Consider the following 14,216-nt stretch of genomic DNA (forward strand, 5'->3'; position numbering starts at 1 on the left):
TAGTTAAATACTGACCAGGATGGATTTTGTTAAGGACCACTCCCTGGAATTTCCAGCTGAGTCGCCCTGGGGCATGTGTTACAGAGGCTTTTAAGGACAAACCAACATGGCCACCATATTTTCCCATGTGGCTTTGTTATTTCCTAAGAACTACAACTCCCAGCATTTCAGGAAGTTACTAGTCCTTGGGCAGGTGAAACAAACTCCTAGCATTCCAGGAAGTTACCTGGTCGTTGGGTGGGCTATTGGTTAATGTCTTGGTTTTACAGGAGTTAGTGGAATGGGGATCTAGAACACCATCACAAAACAGTAACTTTTCAAAATCTCACCTGCCATTAATGCTGTTACTTTTCAAAATCCGACCAGCGGCTTACTTAAGGTAAGCCACTGCTGTAAGGATTGCAGATTCTTGATACAACGTAAGCTAGCTGTTGCAACCAAGAACCCCTGGTGGCAGAACAGAATGGAGGGTTAGTTCCTGCTCCGGCCATTGCTCTGTGAGATTGGAAAATCAAGGAAACTTTACTCTGTGTAATCACTTAAGGATCCAGGCTCCTTCCCTCTTGGTACAGCCCCATCCTTTGGGGTCTCAGTTAGCTTTTGTCCATGTAGGACAGCAAGTGGGAAAGCAAGAACAGAGGTGTCCCATCACGACAGGTTTTGTGGCTCAGCTTTCCAAGTGGCAAACATCTCCTTTGCCCTCTTCCCATTGCCCCAGTGTTTGCTGGTCAGTTCGATGACAGACCCCCTGGCCCCTAGAAACCACTAGAAACAAGGTGGGTTTCCTCCCATGCCGAAAGCACCTGTCTGCTCCAAGCTTCAGGTGTCCTCTTCTTATCTGGTCAGCTTTTTGGCCAGAACTGAATTTAAGAATTGTAATTTCTACTGTTGCTGCCCATGACCTCGTGTGACATCTCCCTCAGGTATCTAAGAAACAAGCAGATGGGTGTAGTTTCTTTATCTTCGGACCTTTTTTCTAAAGGGTTCAGAGATGGCTCCCAAATGGCTTCAACCATGCTAGGCAAGTACTCTGCCACGTAGCCACGGTTTTTGTTTGTTTGGGGTGATGCTGGGACTTGAAGCCAGGGCTCTGTGTGTGTGTGTGTGTGTGTGTGTGTGCACGCACAGCAAACACTCTACCTCTAAGTAGACATTCCTAGTCCACCCCTCCCCCCAAGCTTCCTCTTTGGTCTTGCTGCTCTTGGCATGTAGGACCTAATGGTGGTCTCTTTACCTGTGGAGGAGCCTTCCAACACCCAAAAGACGCCAACTCTTGGCTCTAAACACACTCAACAAACATGAAAGGAAAACTATGTTTTTCTGGAAATGAACTTCAAACATGCAGAGACACCTCTAGATTGTGTGACTAGAAGGGCGTGGTCTCTTATCAGGAGAGGAGGGGACCACTTCAATTGCTTTTTTTTTAGAGATGAGAGGAAGGCCAGGATAGAACAATTGAATTCCTTTCTCTTTCCAGAACTGTTGTGAAATTGTGACATTGTCCTCTGGTGACTCAGGACTTTAGCACCTGGATGTGGAGCCAATGACATTGCTCACTGAGTGACTTAGGCAACTTTAGCCCTCAGAAAACTTGGAGTATCTCTGATTTCAAAAGAGAAAAAGGGAAAAAGGCTTGACAGCCCATTTGGCCCCCTCTGCATATGTGTGTAGTAATTATTTTTGATTCCAAATCAACATACTCTAGAATTACCTCTGGTGTCTATGTCACAGTTTGTATTGCTGTGGTCAAACACCATGACCAAAAGCAAGTTGGGGAGGAAAGAGTTTATTCAGCTTATAGCTCCACATTATCGTCCATCATTGAAGGAAGTCAGGACAGGAACTCAAGCAGGGCAAGAACCTGGAGGCAGGGGCTGCTGCAGAGGCCATGGTAGAGTGCTGCTTACTGGCTTGTGTGCCTCATGGCTTTCTCAGCCTGCTTTCTTATAGAACCCAGGACCACCAGTCCAGAGATGGCACCACCCACAATAGGCTGGACCCTTCCCCATCAATCACTAATTAAGAAAATGCCCTGCAGCTGGATCTTATGGAAGCATTTTCTCAATTGAGTCCCCCTTCATGCAGATGACTCTAGCTTGTGTCAAGCCGACATAAAACTATATACCCTGTGAGCATGTTTGTGGGGTTTATCTTGACGGTGTTAACCGGTGTGGAAACACCCAGCCTGAAAGTGGAGCTACCATTCTCTGGTTTTAGGCCCTGAACTACAGAGCATAGAGAACCTAAGCGCATTTTACTTGTTCCTCTTGGCTGGTGATGATGGCTGTCCTGTGACCTGAGGCTTTAGGTTTCAAGGGCCCGATTTCTCTGCAGTGACCCACTGGAACCTGGAACGCAAGCAGAAACAAACCTTTCTTCCTAAGTGACTTTTGGTCAGTTTTTGTTTTCTTTAGCCACAGCAACAGAAAGAAAACTATATAGCAATTAGGAATGTTTAGACAAGACTTGAATGCTGAACCAAGAAGGGGGAAAGCAAAGGAGAATGGAGAGAGGGCAGTCATGTCTCCATAGCTCAGCGGCTAAGGTTCTGACCCACAAGGGCAGCTTCTGGGCTGAGTGCTTATCTCTGAGCTGTCTAAAGACCAGAGGGAGTGAGAGGCTGCTCTGGATTCCACCAATGAGAACTCTTCAAGGTGGATGTGAACAGAAACACGCCAGAGTCGCACAGTAGCTTATGACAGGTAAAGGATGCTTATGCCCGAGATACTGTAAATAAATCTTGGGCATCAGTATTGAGAGGTGAGCATCACAGCCAAATGCTGTTTAAACCTTTGACTTGACCTTTAATCCTCTGCCTCCTCCCACCTTCACTGGCCCGCTCACAAGGGTTCCAAAGGTTTAAGGGACTCTGCAGTCATCCCAGTTAGATAGATGTAGGTCTTGGCCCAGACTGCACTTTAGGGCATGCAAGTGAGGAGCATTTAAGAATGATGTGTTCCATACACTAGCATAAGAATGGTTCATTTAACTCACACATATACCCATGTTTACACACACACACACACACACACACACACACACACACACATAAAAGTTGGCTGCTCAGAATACCCAAGATACAATTTGCAAAACACATGAAACTCAAGAAGAAGGAAGCCGAAGTGTGGATACTTCGTTCCAGAAGGGGGAACAAAATACCCATGTAAGAAGTTACAGAGACAAAGTATGTAGCAGACACTAAAGGAATGATCATATAGAGACTGCCCCACCTGGGGATCCATCCCATATACAACCACCAAACCCAGACACTATTGTGGAAGCCAACAAGAGCTTGCTCACAGGAGCCTGATATAGCTGTCTCCTGAGAGGCTCTGCCAGTGCCTGACAAATACAGAAGTGGATGCTCACAGCCATCCATTAGACAGACCACAGGGTCCCCAATGAAGGAGCTAGAGAAAGGACCCAAGGAGTTGAAGGGGTGTAAATGTACCACATTTTCTCTATCCATTCCTCTGTTGAGGGACATCTGGGTTCTTTCCAGCTTCTGGCTATTATAAATAAGGCTGCTATGAACATAGTGGAGCATGTGTCCTTATTACATGTTGGGGCATCTTCTGGGTATATGCCCAGGAGTGGTATTGTTGGATCCTCTGGTAGTACTATGTCCAATTTTCTGAGGAACCACCAAACTGATTTCCAGAGTGGTTGTACCAGCTTGCAATCCCACCAGCGGTAGAGGAGTGTTCCTCTTTCTCCATATCCTCGCCATCATCTGCTGTCACCTGAAATTTTGATCTTAGCCATTCTGACTGGCATGAGGTGAAATCTCAGCGTTGTTTTGATTTGCATTTCCCTGATGACGAAGGATGTCGAACATTTTTTCAGGTGCTTCTCAGCCATTCGGTATTCCTCAGGTGAGAATTCTTTATTTAGCTCTGTGCCCCATTTTTAAATAGGGTTATTTGGTTTTCTGGAGTCTAACTTCTTGAGTTCTTTGTATATATTGGATATTTACCCTCTATCGGATGTAGGATAGGTAAAGATCCTTTCCCAATCTGTTGGTTGCCTTTTTGTCTTATTGACAGTGTCCTTTGCCTTACAGAAGCTTTGCCATTTTATGAGGTCCCATTTGTTGATTCTCGATCTTACAGCACAAGCCATTGCTGTTCTATTCAGGAATTTTCCCCCTGTGCCCATGTGTTCGAGGCTCTTCCCCACTTTCTCCTCTATAAGTTTCAGTGTATCTGGTTTTATGTGGAGGTCCTTGTTCCACTTAGACTTGAGCTTTGTAAAAGGAGATAAGAATGGATCGTTTCACATTCTTCTACATGTGGCAGGTGTCTTTATCAACTGAGTCATCTCATCTCCATTCTCTACTTCTTCCCAAAGATGGAGAGCAACTCCCAGCTCCATGACTCTTTAGCAAACTCCCCATCTCTATTTATAGTACAAGAACATAAAAGCCCTTTATCTAGTCTCACTCTTAGGTCTCCTCAAGACCAGCCTTTCAGTTGTTCCTTTGAGGAAGATTCTGGCTGGAGAAGCTGCCAGAGTTCTGGTAATATAGGGTGGCCCTTTGCCAGGGATGAGCGTCTGAGTGATAATCACAAGCTGTGGCCAGGCTCCCAGCTCACAGGAAGGTCTGCACCTACCTTATGGTAAGCCCTCACTCACCAGTTTAACCAGCAAAATCTCTCAGGTAACGCTGGACTTTAAAGACAGATTTTTTAAAAAAAGAATACACATGTCTACTTATGCTGGGCATTGCTGCTCATACTGTTAAACCCAAAATTCGGGTAGCTGAGGCAGGAGGATTGCCAGAAGTTCTAGACCAGCCTGGGTAACATGGTAGGTTATGGGCCAGGGTGCTGGTATACAATGTAAGAGACCTGTCTCAGCAGGGGGGGGTGGCCTCCCCTGTGATCTCAGCACTTAGACTGGGAGTTCAACATCAGCTTCATGTAAATAGCAGGGTGGAAGCCATCCTGGGCTGCCTGGGGCGTTGTCTGAAGAAACAGGACAAAGCAGTTCACTTCAGTCTAAGATGGTAAGCAGAGTTAGATTGTAAAACCCTGGGTAGGGACCATGACAATAGAAAGCATTTGGCTCATCCAGTATGATCCAGAGAGAAGTCATAACCAAAGCCAGCACCCGTAACTGCTTCTTTTAAAGCAGCTGAGAAACAAGGTGTGAGGAAGCCAAATGTGATCACCGAACAGCACATGCACATTGGTGACCGAGAGCGAGCGGGCTCTCCCTCACCCCAGAGAACCGGATGCAGGTGGACGACCCCGGCAGCGGGCTGCTCTGCCCCTCTCTCTTTTGAGGTGCCCTTGACCCTGAGGGGATCCCCATTTATTGTACAGAAGCCTCTCCACGTTTAGTAGCTCTTCTAGACTGCTCTGTGATATTTCTTTTTCTATTATTATTACATTTATTTATAGTGTGAGTGTGTGGTCTGTGTGTGTGTTGTGTGCAGGTATGTGTGGTGTGTGCCATGTATGTATGTGGTGTGTGTATGGTATATGTGTGTGTGTGTGTGGTGTATGTATTTGTGTGTGATTGTGTATGGTATGTGTGTAACTATGTATATGTGTGTGATATGTGTGGTGTGGATATGGTTTTGTGTGTGTGTGTACACCCACGTGTGTGCATTCTTGCTATGGCATTTGCAGTGGAGGTCAGAGGTCAAGCTGTGGGACTACTTCTCTCCTCCTTCCGCCTTGTGGCTCCCAGGGGTTGAACTCAGGTTGTCAGGCTTGGTGGCAAGCACATTTATACACTGAGCCACCTTCTTGTCCCCTCTGGGGCATCCTATTGCTCTGCCTTCAAGGGACTTTTGGCTCACAGTTGTACTTCCCCTCTGAGCTTATGATGCCTCCCGGCGAGCCCTCAGTCCCCCTGGACTTTGGTTCCTCCCACACACATCTCCTTTGCTGTATTTACACTGGGACCCATGATCTCTCATTCTAAGCAGTTTCTTGTCAATATTCACTTTCAAACTTATTGGCCACATCTCACAGTAAGAAGCATAACTTGCACATGATCTAGAACTCATTTGATGTCTATTGACATATACAAATACATCCATCCATAGGTTTTCCTCACTTTAATCCAAACATACTTATCTTTAAAATCTTTCCCTAAAAAACCACCCTTAAACCTCCAACTCTGGGTCTCTCGTGTGTCCCAGGTCGTTCAGCAGTCACCGAAGAAACCAAATTGCCACAAACTTTAGCCTCAAAACAGCACAGAGGGGCTGCTGGGAATGTCAGCTGTAAAGCTCTCGCTTAATTCCTGAGCAGCCATGGAAGAACAGAAGCAAGGTGGAACGGCTCGTATTCTGGTGATGGAGAGGTGGAGGCAGGCAGATTGGCTGGCCGTCTAACTAGTAGCCCACTTGGAAAGCTCTGGGCAATGAAGTACCTGTTCTCAGTGAGAAAGGTGGCCAACACCCAAGAGAAGACATCAGACGTTGCTCTCTGGCCCGCATGAACATGTGAGCAGACGTGCATGCACTTGTACATGTGTGTGTGCACACATGTATGTATGCACACACGTGCACCCACACAGAACACAGATCTGTATTTCTAGAGGATTAAAGTCGGATGTGGAGGTGGCTCCATTCTGAAGCCTGTGGGCTTCTTTTCTCTAGCTTTTCCAGTTTCTTAAGGCCACCGTCACCCTCAGGCCAATGACTATATGTCTTCTTTCCTGGACTCACTGTCTTAGCATCTGTTCCCAGTGTTGCCTGGCCCCCGTGCTTCCCTCCTAATAACAATTCTTGAGGGTCAATAATAACTATGTTGGGATGTCACAGATACTATGTAGCTCAGGCTGGCCTTGAATTCTCCATGCTCCTGCTTCTGCCTCTGTAGTGCCAAGGCCACAGGTGGGTTCCCCCAGTATCCATAGCATCTGTCGGATTCACTCGCAGTGGTGTACGTAAGAGTTTGGGCCAGTGTGAGTGACATACATCTACCATCATAATATCAGACATCAGCTAGTAGTTTTACAACCCTGAGTGTCCACTATGCTCTGCCTGTTCCTCCCTCCCTTTCTGTAACTCCTGTCAGTGGTGATCTTTCTTTTGTATCCACACTTTCCCAGAACATCATATAATTATAACTGCATGGTATATAGTATGCTACTTTTCAGACTATTTCATTCAGTGATGTGGAATTAAGGTAAGGTACCCCTGTGTCTTTGTGTGTGTGTGTGTGTGTGTGTGTGTGTGTGTGTGTGTGTGTGTGTGTGTGGTTTGATAATTCATTTTCAAAGACAAGAGTTCAAACCTAAGGCTTCATACCCTATGTCTCTAGTCCTTGGTTTAAAAACCAAGTCGTGGACCCAGTTTTGAAACAGGGACTGGGCTAAATATAATGCAGACTTTACTGTACAAATGTCCTCTTTATGGCTCAGAGTAAGAGGGCCTGGACTATCTTTCATTAGTCCGTTCTGAGTACTGCCAGGATAAAAAATGTGGGTCAGAGCACGTGGTTTGGGTGTGGCATATACATGTGTGTTTTGATGGAAATGGTCCCACAGAGGTCAAGCTCTGTTTCACGGGAAGAGAACATGGTTCATAGATTGAGGAGAGGTGCTAACCCAGCATGGGCAGGGTTCCCCTGTTGCTCCTGTGATGATCTGTGCAGTAAGCAGTTTGGATTTGTGCCTTTCCTCATTGCTGTGGCCAACGACCCAAGGAGGAGCAAGGCCAGGAGGAGGTTTATCTTGGCTCATGGTTTGAGGCTAGAGTCCACTATGTCAGGAGTGCACACTGTGTCTGGTCAGGAGGCAAAGAGATGTTCTAGACCCATCTTGCTTCCTCCTCTTTCCTCAATTTAAATTTATTATTATTATTATTATTATTATTATTATCAGTATTGTTGTTTTGTTTCCTTCTTTGCTTCTGTCTTTTTGTGGAGGGTCTGGTTCTGTGTGAGTTTATGTGCGCATGTGCATTGGTGCATGAATACGTGTGTACGTGGAGCCCCACGGAAGAGGGCATCAGGTTGCCCCCTCTACCTCTCTCTACCTACCACTCTGAGGTGGGGAACACAGGGCTCACATTTTCTCAGCTACCCTGGAAGTCAGCAAGCACCAGGAATCCTCTGGGCTCTGCCCCACTTTGACCTTTGGTTACAGCATGCACGGAACTCTGGCTCCTTACACGGGTGATGGCATCTGTGCTCTGATTCTCATGATGGCACAGCCAGGGCTCATAATCACCGAGCCATCTCCCCAGCCCCTTTAACCACTTTTCAGTCTGGGACCCCGGCCATGGAATGGTGCCATCTGCATTTAGGGCGGGTCTTCCCTCCTCAGCTAAACCTTTCTGGCAACCTCACAGACAACCCTTCAAATGATCTCAGTTAGCATCAAGATGAACTATTACAGAGCGCTCTGTACAGGCATCCAGGACCAGAGCTCTTCTGTCTCAAGACTCCACCCTGTCCTGACCTGTAACTATCAGAGGAGCAAACCATCGCTCGCATAAACAATGAGCCTTAAGCCAAAGGCATCCTCTGAGAGTTACTTGGAAGTTGTAGTCAACTGGCCATTCAGCAGGGTTCTGGGGACAGGGGGCTGATGGACAGGAAGTTTTAAGGAGATATCCAAAGGGATCAAGTGGAGGGGGTCCCTGCCTAGCACATTTCAGAATAACTGCTGGCCCTTCAAAAGTAACCACCCTGATTTCCTGCAGGGAGAGGGTTGTACCCTGTAGGGCGTTGAAACCCATATAGAGACCCTGAATTACTGCTGCTTGTCACTAGGTCAGAGGCTCCCCTTCTCTGCATGCTGTGCAAGGAGACACTGACCCACAGCCTATGAAGTTGAGGGCTGGTGGTAGAGAAGCAAGAATCAGATTCAAACTCATGCCTGATTTCCTTTTGCTGTTCCTATTAGACATCGCTTCTCTGAGCAAGGTAGCTTCCCAAAAGGAAGAGGAGGAGGAGGAGGAAGACAGGAAGGGGGAGGGGGAAGAGGGGGAGGGAGAAGAGGGGGAGGGGGAAGAGGGGGAGGGGGAAGAGGGGGAGGGGGAGGAAGGGGACACTATGGCTAGGGTATGCCTTCCAGAGGGCACTTGCAGCCGTCCTCAGAACACTCACGTATGAAGAGAATGACGCAGGCCAGACTGCGTGTGAGTGTCCAGGAAGCCTAGCTACTTTTAGTCGGGAATTACACATCTGAGAGATTTTGAAGCCGGAATGAGACCACATAGGCATGGGTCGGCTGTGTGGGAATCCGAGACTTTAGGGACTGCCCTTCTTCCCCTAAAGCTTCCCTGTCAGTCTGCCCAGCAGATCCCACACACACCTCAGCAGAAAGCCCCTGGCTCCGATCCCAGGAGCCTCGCTGTTCACCTCATGAGGTGTGAGAAGGAGGGAGAGCTACACTCTGGCCAGATCTTACTTCTTCCTTTCTGAGAACCAGCCCAAGCTCCAGGCATGCCAGGTTGTTGGTCACCAGAGCTTCTCAGAGCCCAGGCCCAGCCTGACTCCCCCCCCCCCCCCACACACACTGCTTGAGAAGTCACCCGGGGAGAAGGGCATGTGGGGTGTACTTTTGTTCCTGTGGCTGCTGGGAACAGTTTCCAAGATGGGTGGCTGTGTACCTCAGAATCCCCCATTCCTGTAGCCCCAGGGGTCTGAAATCAAGATGTTGGCAAAGCTATGAACCTCAGTTTCTCCTGATGGCTGGCCATCCTTGGCTGCCCTTGGCGCATGTACATCCATCCCCTGTCCCTTGGCTCTTCACATCATTGTCTGCTGCCTGCTTTCTTTCTTCCTTCCTCCCTTCCTTCCTCCTTTCTTTCTTCCTTCCTTCCTTCCTTCCTTCCTTCCTTCCTTTCTTTCCTTCCTTCCTTCTTTCCTTCCTTTCTTTCCCTTTCTCCTTTTTCTCTCTCTTTCTCTTCCTTTCTCTCTCTCTCTCCTTTCTCTCTCTCTCTCCCTTTCTTGTCTTGTCTCCTGATGGGGACACTCACCATACAGCATTAAAAGTTTCCCCTGAGCTCCAGATGCCCTCCTTTTAACTACTTATAACTGTGTTCCTGTTTTCAAATCAAGTCACATTCTGAGCTACAGTAGGAACACGGAGATACATTATTCAGTCCACAACAAAGCTCTACTGTATTTCCCACCACCTCCCGCCTGCCCCGCTGAACTTCTTCCCGGCAGGCCTTACCCTGTGCAGGCTGCCCCCCACCCCCAGCTTTCCTCTCTGGGGTGAGGCAGGCCCAGGAGTGGTTTCCTGAAGTTTAATGCCATCCCCTTACTCCAGGAAGGCCTGGAGATTAGAGAACTCAAGTCGTCCTCGGGACGGGTGTCCACACGCCCAGGGACACCCACTCAGCATATTTTACTAGTTCTTAGGCTCTTCCAGATTCCCTGGGCTCATGTCCAACCCCTTAGTGTGCTGCCTGAAGGGAATGGAGCCGTCCAGCCTTGCACCAGGCCATCACAGACCAAGATACCTGGCCCAGACAGGAAAGCCAGCATCTGACCCCACAGCCCCCTGTGGCCTCCTTTGGTCACCGGCCCCAGGTCTTCTGCAGAAGCTATATATGCCCACACCTTTTTAACTCAGCAGCCCCTGCCTCAGGGCCACTAGCATCTCCTTGCTCTGAAATCTGTGCAGGAATGGGGAAGGGGGCTTCCTGGGGCTCCTGTAACCCAGCTGAATATTTTCCAGGTTACTTAACCAAACTCCTGCAAAACCACACTGCCTATGCCTGTGACGGGGACTATCTGAATCTACAGTGCCCTCGGCATTCAACAATAAGTGTCCAGTCGGCATTTTATGGGCAAGATTACCAAATGTGTAGTTCCCAGGAGCCCATCTCCCAGAGGGAAGACAACCTGACCTGTGTGGCATCCACCACTTTGCAGGTATTGCGTTTTGTGGGTGTTCTAAGATCATGAAATAGGTTTTCCCCCCTCTCTTTTCTCTACCTCTGTCCATCTCTTTCTCCCCTTCTTCCCTGCATTTATGTGTGTGTGTGTGATTTTTACAGTTTATTCAAAGCAAATATCCATGAAAACACCAATTATTATACATCATTCATTTTTGCAGGTGAGCTACTACTTGCTTCTCAAAATGAGTCTTTGTCATAGAGTACAAATGGAATCCCTGTGAGATAAAGTGTTCCCTCTGCACACATTCAATATGAAGTTGGTCACAGGTGCTCTCTTTACTGCAGTGAAGCAAAACAGCTATGCTGGACTTCAACCTACAGGCCCATATCACTGATAAATGCCCCCATGGGGAAGGTGGAAACCCCACATGTCTTTCTGATACCAGGATTGGCAGTCACGAGCTTCCTAAAGAAAGGCCCAAGAGTCATCACTAGTTGTCTTCTGTGTCTCATGGTTTGCTTCTCCATCTGTAGACGACCATGTTATTCTCACTTGGAGAATATTTTGAGTGGTCTTGGCTGAATTTGTTTTTCTTTTGAACAATGCCAGGGAAAACAACAACAACTTCACAACAACTTCACAACAACAACAACAACATCTTCTTCTTCTTCTTCTTCTTCTTCTTCTTCTTCTTCTTCTTCTTCTTCTTCTTCTTCTTCTTTCTTCTTCTTCTCCTTCTCCTTCCTCTTCCTCTTCCTCCTCTCCCTCCTCCTCCTCCTTTTCCTCCTCCTCCTTCACTCCTTCTTCATTCTCTTCCTCCTACTCTTCTTCCTCTTCATCCCCCTCCTCTTTCCTCTCCCTTCTCCTCCCCATCTTTTTTCTTTTTCTCCCCCTTGGGTAATTTTGAGAAAAAGAATGGTACACACAGAGATCAATTTTTTTCACTGGTGGAATTAGCCCATTTGTGGCTTATACGTGCAACTTTTTTCAGTACTGGGGATTGGCTGAACCTAGGATCTCCTGCACACTAGACAAGCATTATAGCCTTAGGCAAGCTATAGTCTCAGCTCCCTCCCCCCCCTTTTCATATTTGAGACAGTATCTTGCTAAGTTGCCCAGGCTAGCTTTGAACTTGCTCTGTAGCCCAGGTAGGCCATGAACCTCCACCCTGCTGTCTTTGCACAAAAGCTTGGATTACAGGCCAACTTTATCCAAGCAATTTATAACCTGTTACCCCAACTACCTGGCTAAGATTACTAAGTCACTGTCCTGGGATGATTTTAATGCCTCTCGAGTTCTTTGCAACAGATGGTGTTAGAAGTCAGCTTGATCATGCTCAGCATAGAATATGTGGATGAAGGTAAATTTACCAGAAGGTCTAAGGAGCCTTCCGTATACCTTTTCTAATGCCCACAGAGAAGAAGCAAAAATATGAGACGACACAAAAGTTCTTCCATTTTTCATCCCATGTATTCAGTCCAAAAACCATAGCATCTGGGTGTGTGATTGGTGAACAACAGAAAAGAATGTGTCTGGCTGACGAGTCCCTGGACATGGCTTCTGTGCTGTGATGACAACCTGTTTCTTTGCAAGTCAAGCAGAGTGTCTTTGAGTGCCCCACCCTGCCCCAGTCCCTCCCTCCCAGCCTCCCTCCCTCCCAGCCTCCCTTCCAAGAACTACAGTCCTGTCGCCCATCCCCCCCCTCCCGCCCCCCTTACCCAACCCGGGTGGCCAGGCCCTCTGCTGCCCTCCAAGGTGCATGAGAGGAGAGCTGGCCAGCACCAGGAGCACAGAAGTACCCGAGGTTGAAAGTGTGAACTGCTGGCACCCGCATCCTTGCTCCAGCCTGGTGCCCTGAGGGAAGAGGAAGTTCATTTAGGCTGACTTGTTAGCATCTGCGAACACAATCAGAGGCTGAGGCTGCCAGGAACAGCCCTGCGCAGCTCAGCAAGTTCCTGCCCCCTGGGGCTTCACACTATACTGAGTCAGCCAGTGTCCCCAGGGGCAGTGGTGTTTAAGGTAGGGACAGGTTAACATCTGCCAAGGTAGCCACCATGGCGCCTCTCTGCATTTTGCAGTTGGTAACGTGGTTTGAGCACAGTCTGCCTCAGAGCCTGCTCCAAGGCCATGATGGAAGAACCTTACGGAAACATCCAAAGGCTGTGTAGTTTACCAAGACCAGTAGCCATGCCAGGGTGTGCCATCATTCGAGAGCTGTGCCTCCCAGGGGGATAAAGGGTCCTCCCCTTGGGAGTTCTTTCTGATCCATATCTCCTGGGTAGGTGACATGGCAGGACCAACACCCTTCATGGAAATATGTGTTCCTTGAGCTGCCTATAAGGACATGGTAACTCGGGAAAGCTCAAAAATTTGCATAGAGTTAAGTCCTAAAGTATGTGCAGTCTCTTGAGTACAGTTCCCTTTCTGGGTTTGGTATCTCTTTCATTAGAACCAAGGCTAGGACCTGAGTTTATTCCGGGCAGGGCGTTCTCTGGGAGCCAGAGCCCAGAGGAGCAGCAGGACGGCGTGGATCTTTCCATAAGACAGTGTAGGGTTTTCTACAAGCTTCCAGAGGGGTTGCGGGAGAAGTTTGTTGACTGAGTATTCCACTAAAGAAACCATTCAGCAGCAAGGTCACAGGCTAATGCCCTTGAGTTCGTTAAGGGTGGGAATCGCTTTTATTTTATTTGGTGGAACAAACTTTGTGTGTTTGAAGCTTTCCCCAGATTCCTAAAGCCGGTCAGTGGCCTTTCTAACAGTAAGGAGGTGTGGCCATAATTCCTGGCCATAATGTCTCAGCTTTAAAACTTGAATTGCCCCCTTGCTGAACAATCAGAAGTGACTTGATGGCACTCACGTCCCCTGGATTCTCTGAGGGACTGCACTTTTAAAAGAGTCCATCACATTGCCCACTGTGGCTGGTTGGGGGTGGCTCTCCCATGGTCCTACTTCTCTGGACCAAGCCCTTCCTTCTGGATGTTATGGGGAGATGCTCCACCCCCACCCACCTCATGTGATTCCATCCAGGACACAGCTCAGGCCAGGCAGGGAAGCCTCATTCCCCTAGGGCCCAGATCAAGGCAGGTTTGGGGTCCAGCAGACACCTGTGCAGTTTACAAGCCTATCTTTTTCTACCCCTCCTTCCAGAAGGTGCTGGACGAGTGCCAGAACCAGCGGGCCTGCCACCTCCTGGTCAATAGCCGAGTCTTCGGACCTGACCTTTGTCCAGGAAGCAGTAAATACCTCCTGGTCTCCTTTAAATGCCAACCTAGTAAGTAACTTCTGAGTGGGGGGGACAGTGTGTTTGGGGTTGGCCCCTGGTTTCATGGACACTCCTGACCAAAGTCCTCTGCCTATCCAACCCCAAATCCCCTAACATGAAGATCAGAGAGAAAG

At 48.1% G+C, this 14,216-nt stretch overlaps 1 protein-coding gene across 10 annotated transcripts in view; it reads left to right on the forward strand.

Annotated features, from left to right (window-relative positions):
• Eva1c (eva-1 homolog C (C. elegans)) overlaps nt 1–14,216 on the forward strand; it is a 78,391-nt gene that overhangs the window by 28,880 nt on the left and 35,295 nt on the right. For 4 of the 10 annotated variants that reach the window (XM_017317131.1, NM_001199210.2, NM_027627.3 and 1 more), the window contains 2 exons: nt 10,657–10,853; nt 13,968–14,091. The exons of 2 other annotated variants lie outside the window; for them this stretch is intronic. In XM_017317131.1, coding sequence (XP_017172620.1) covers nt 10,782–10,853; nt 13,968–14,091 — 196 coding nt within the window. In that variant the 5' untranslated portion in view covers nt 10,657–10,781. Of the gene's footprint in view, nt 1–8,738; nt 8,892–10,656; nt 10,854–13,967; nt 14,092–14,216 lie in introns of all 10 variants that reach the window. 4 more of the 10 variants (NR_133573.1, NR_133572.1, NM_001316760.1 and 1 more) reach the window with 3 other exon arrangements.

Source organism: Mus musculus, chromosome 16 (assembly GCF_000001635.26).
Source record: "Mus musculus strain C57BL/6J chromosome 16, GRCm38.p6 C57BL/6J".
Lineage (NCBI taxonomy): Eukaryota > Metazoa > Chordata > Mammalia > Rodentia > Muridae > Mus > Mus musculus.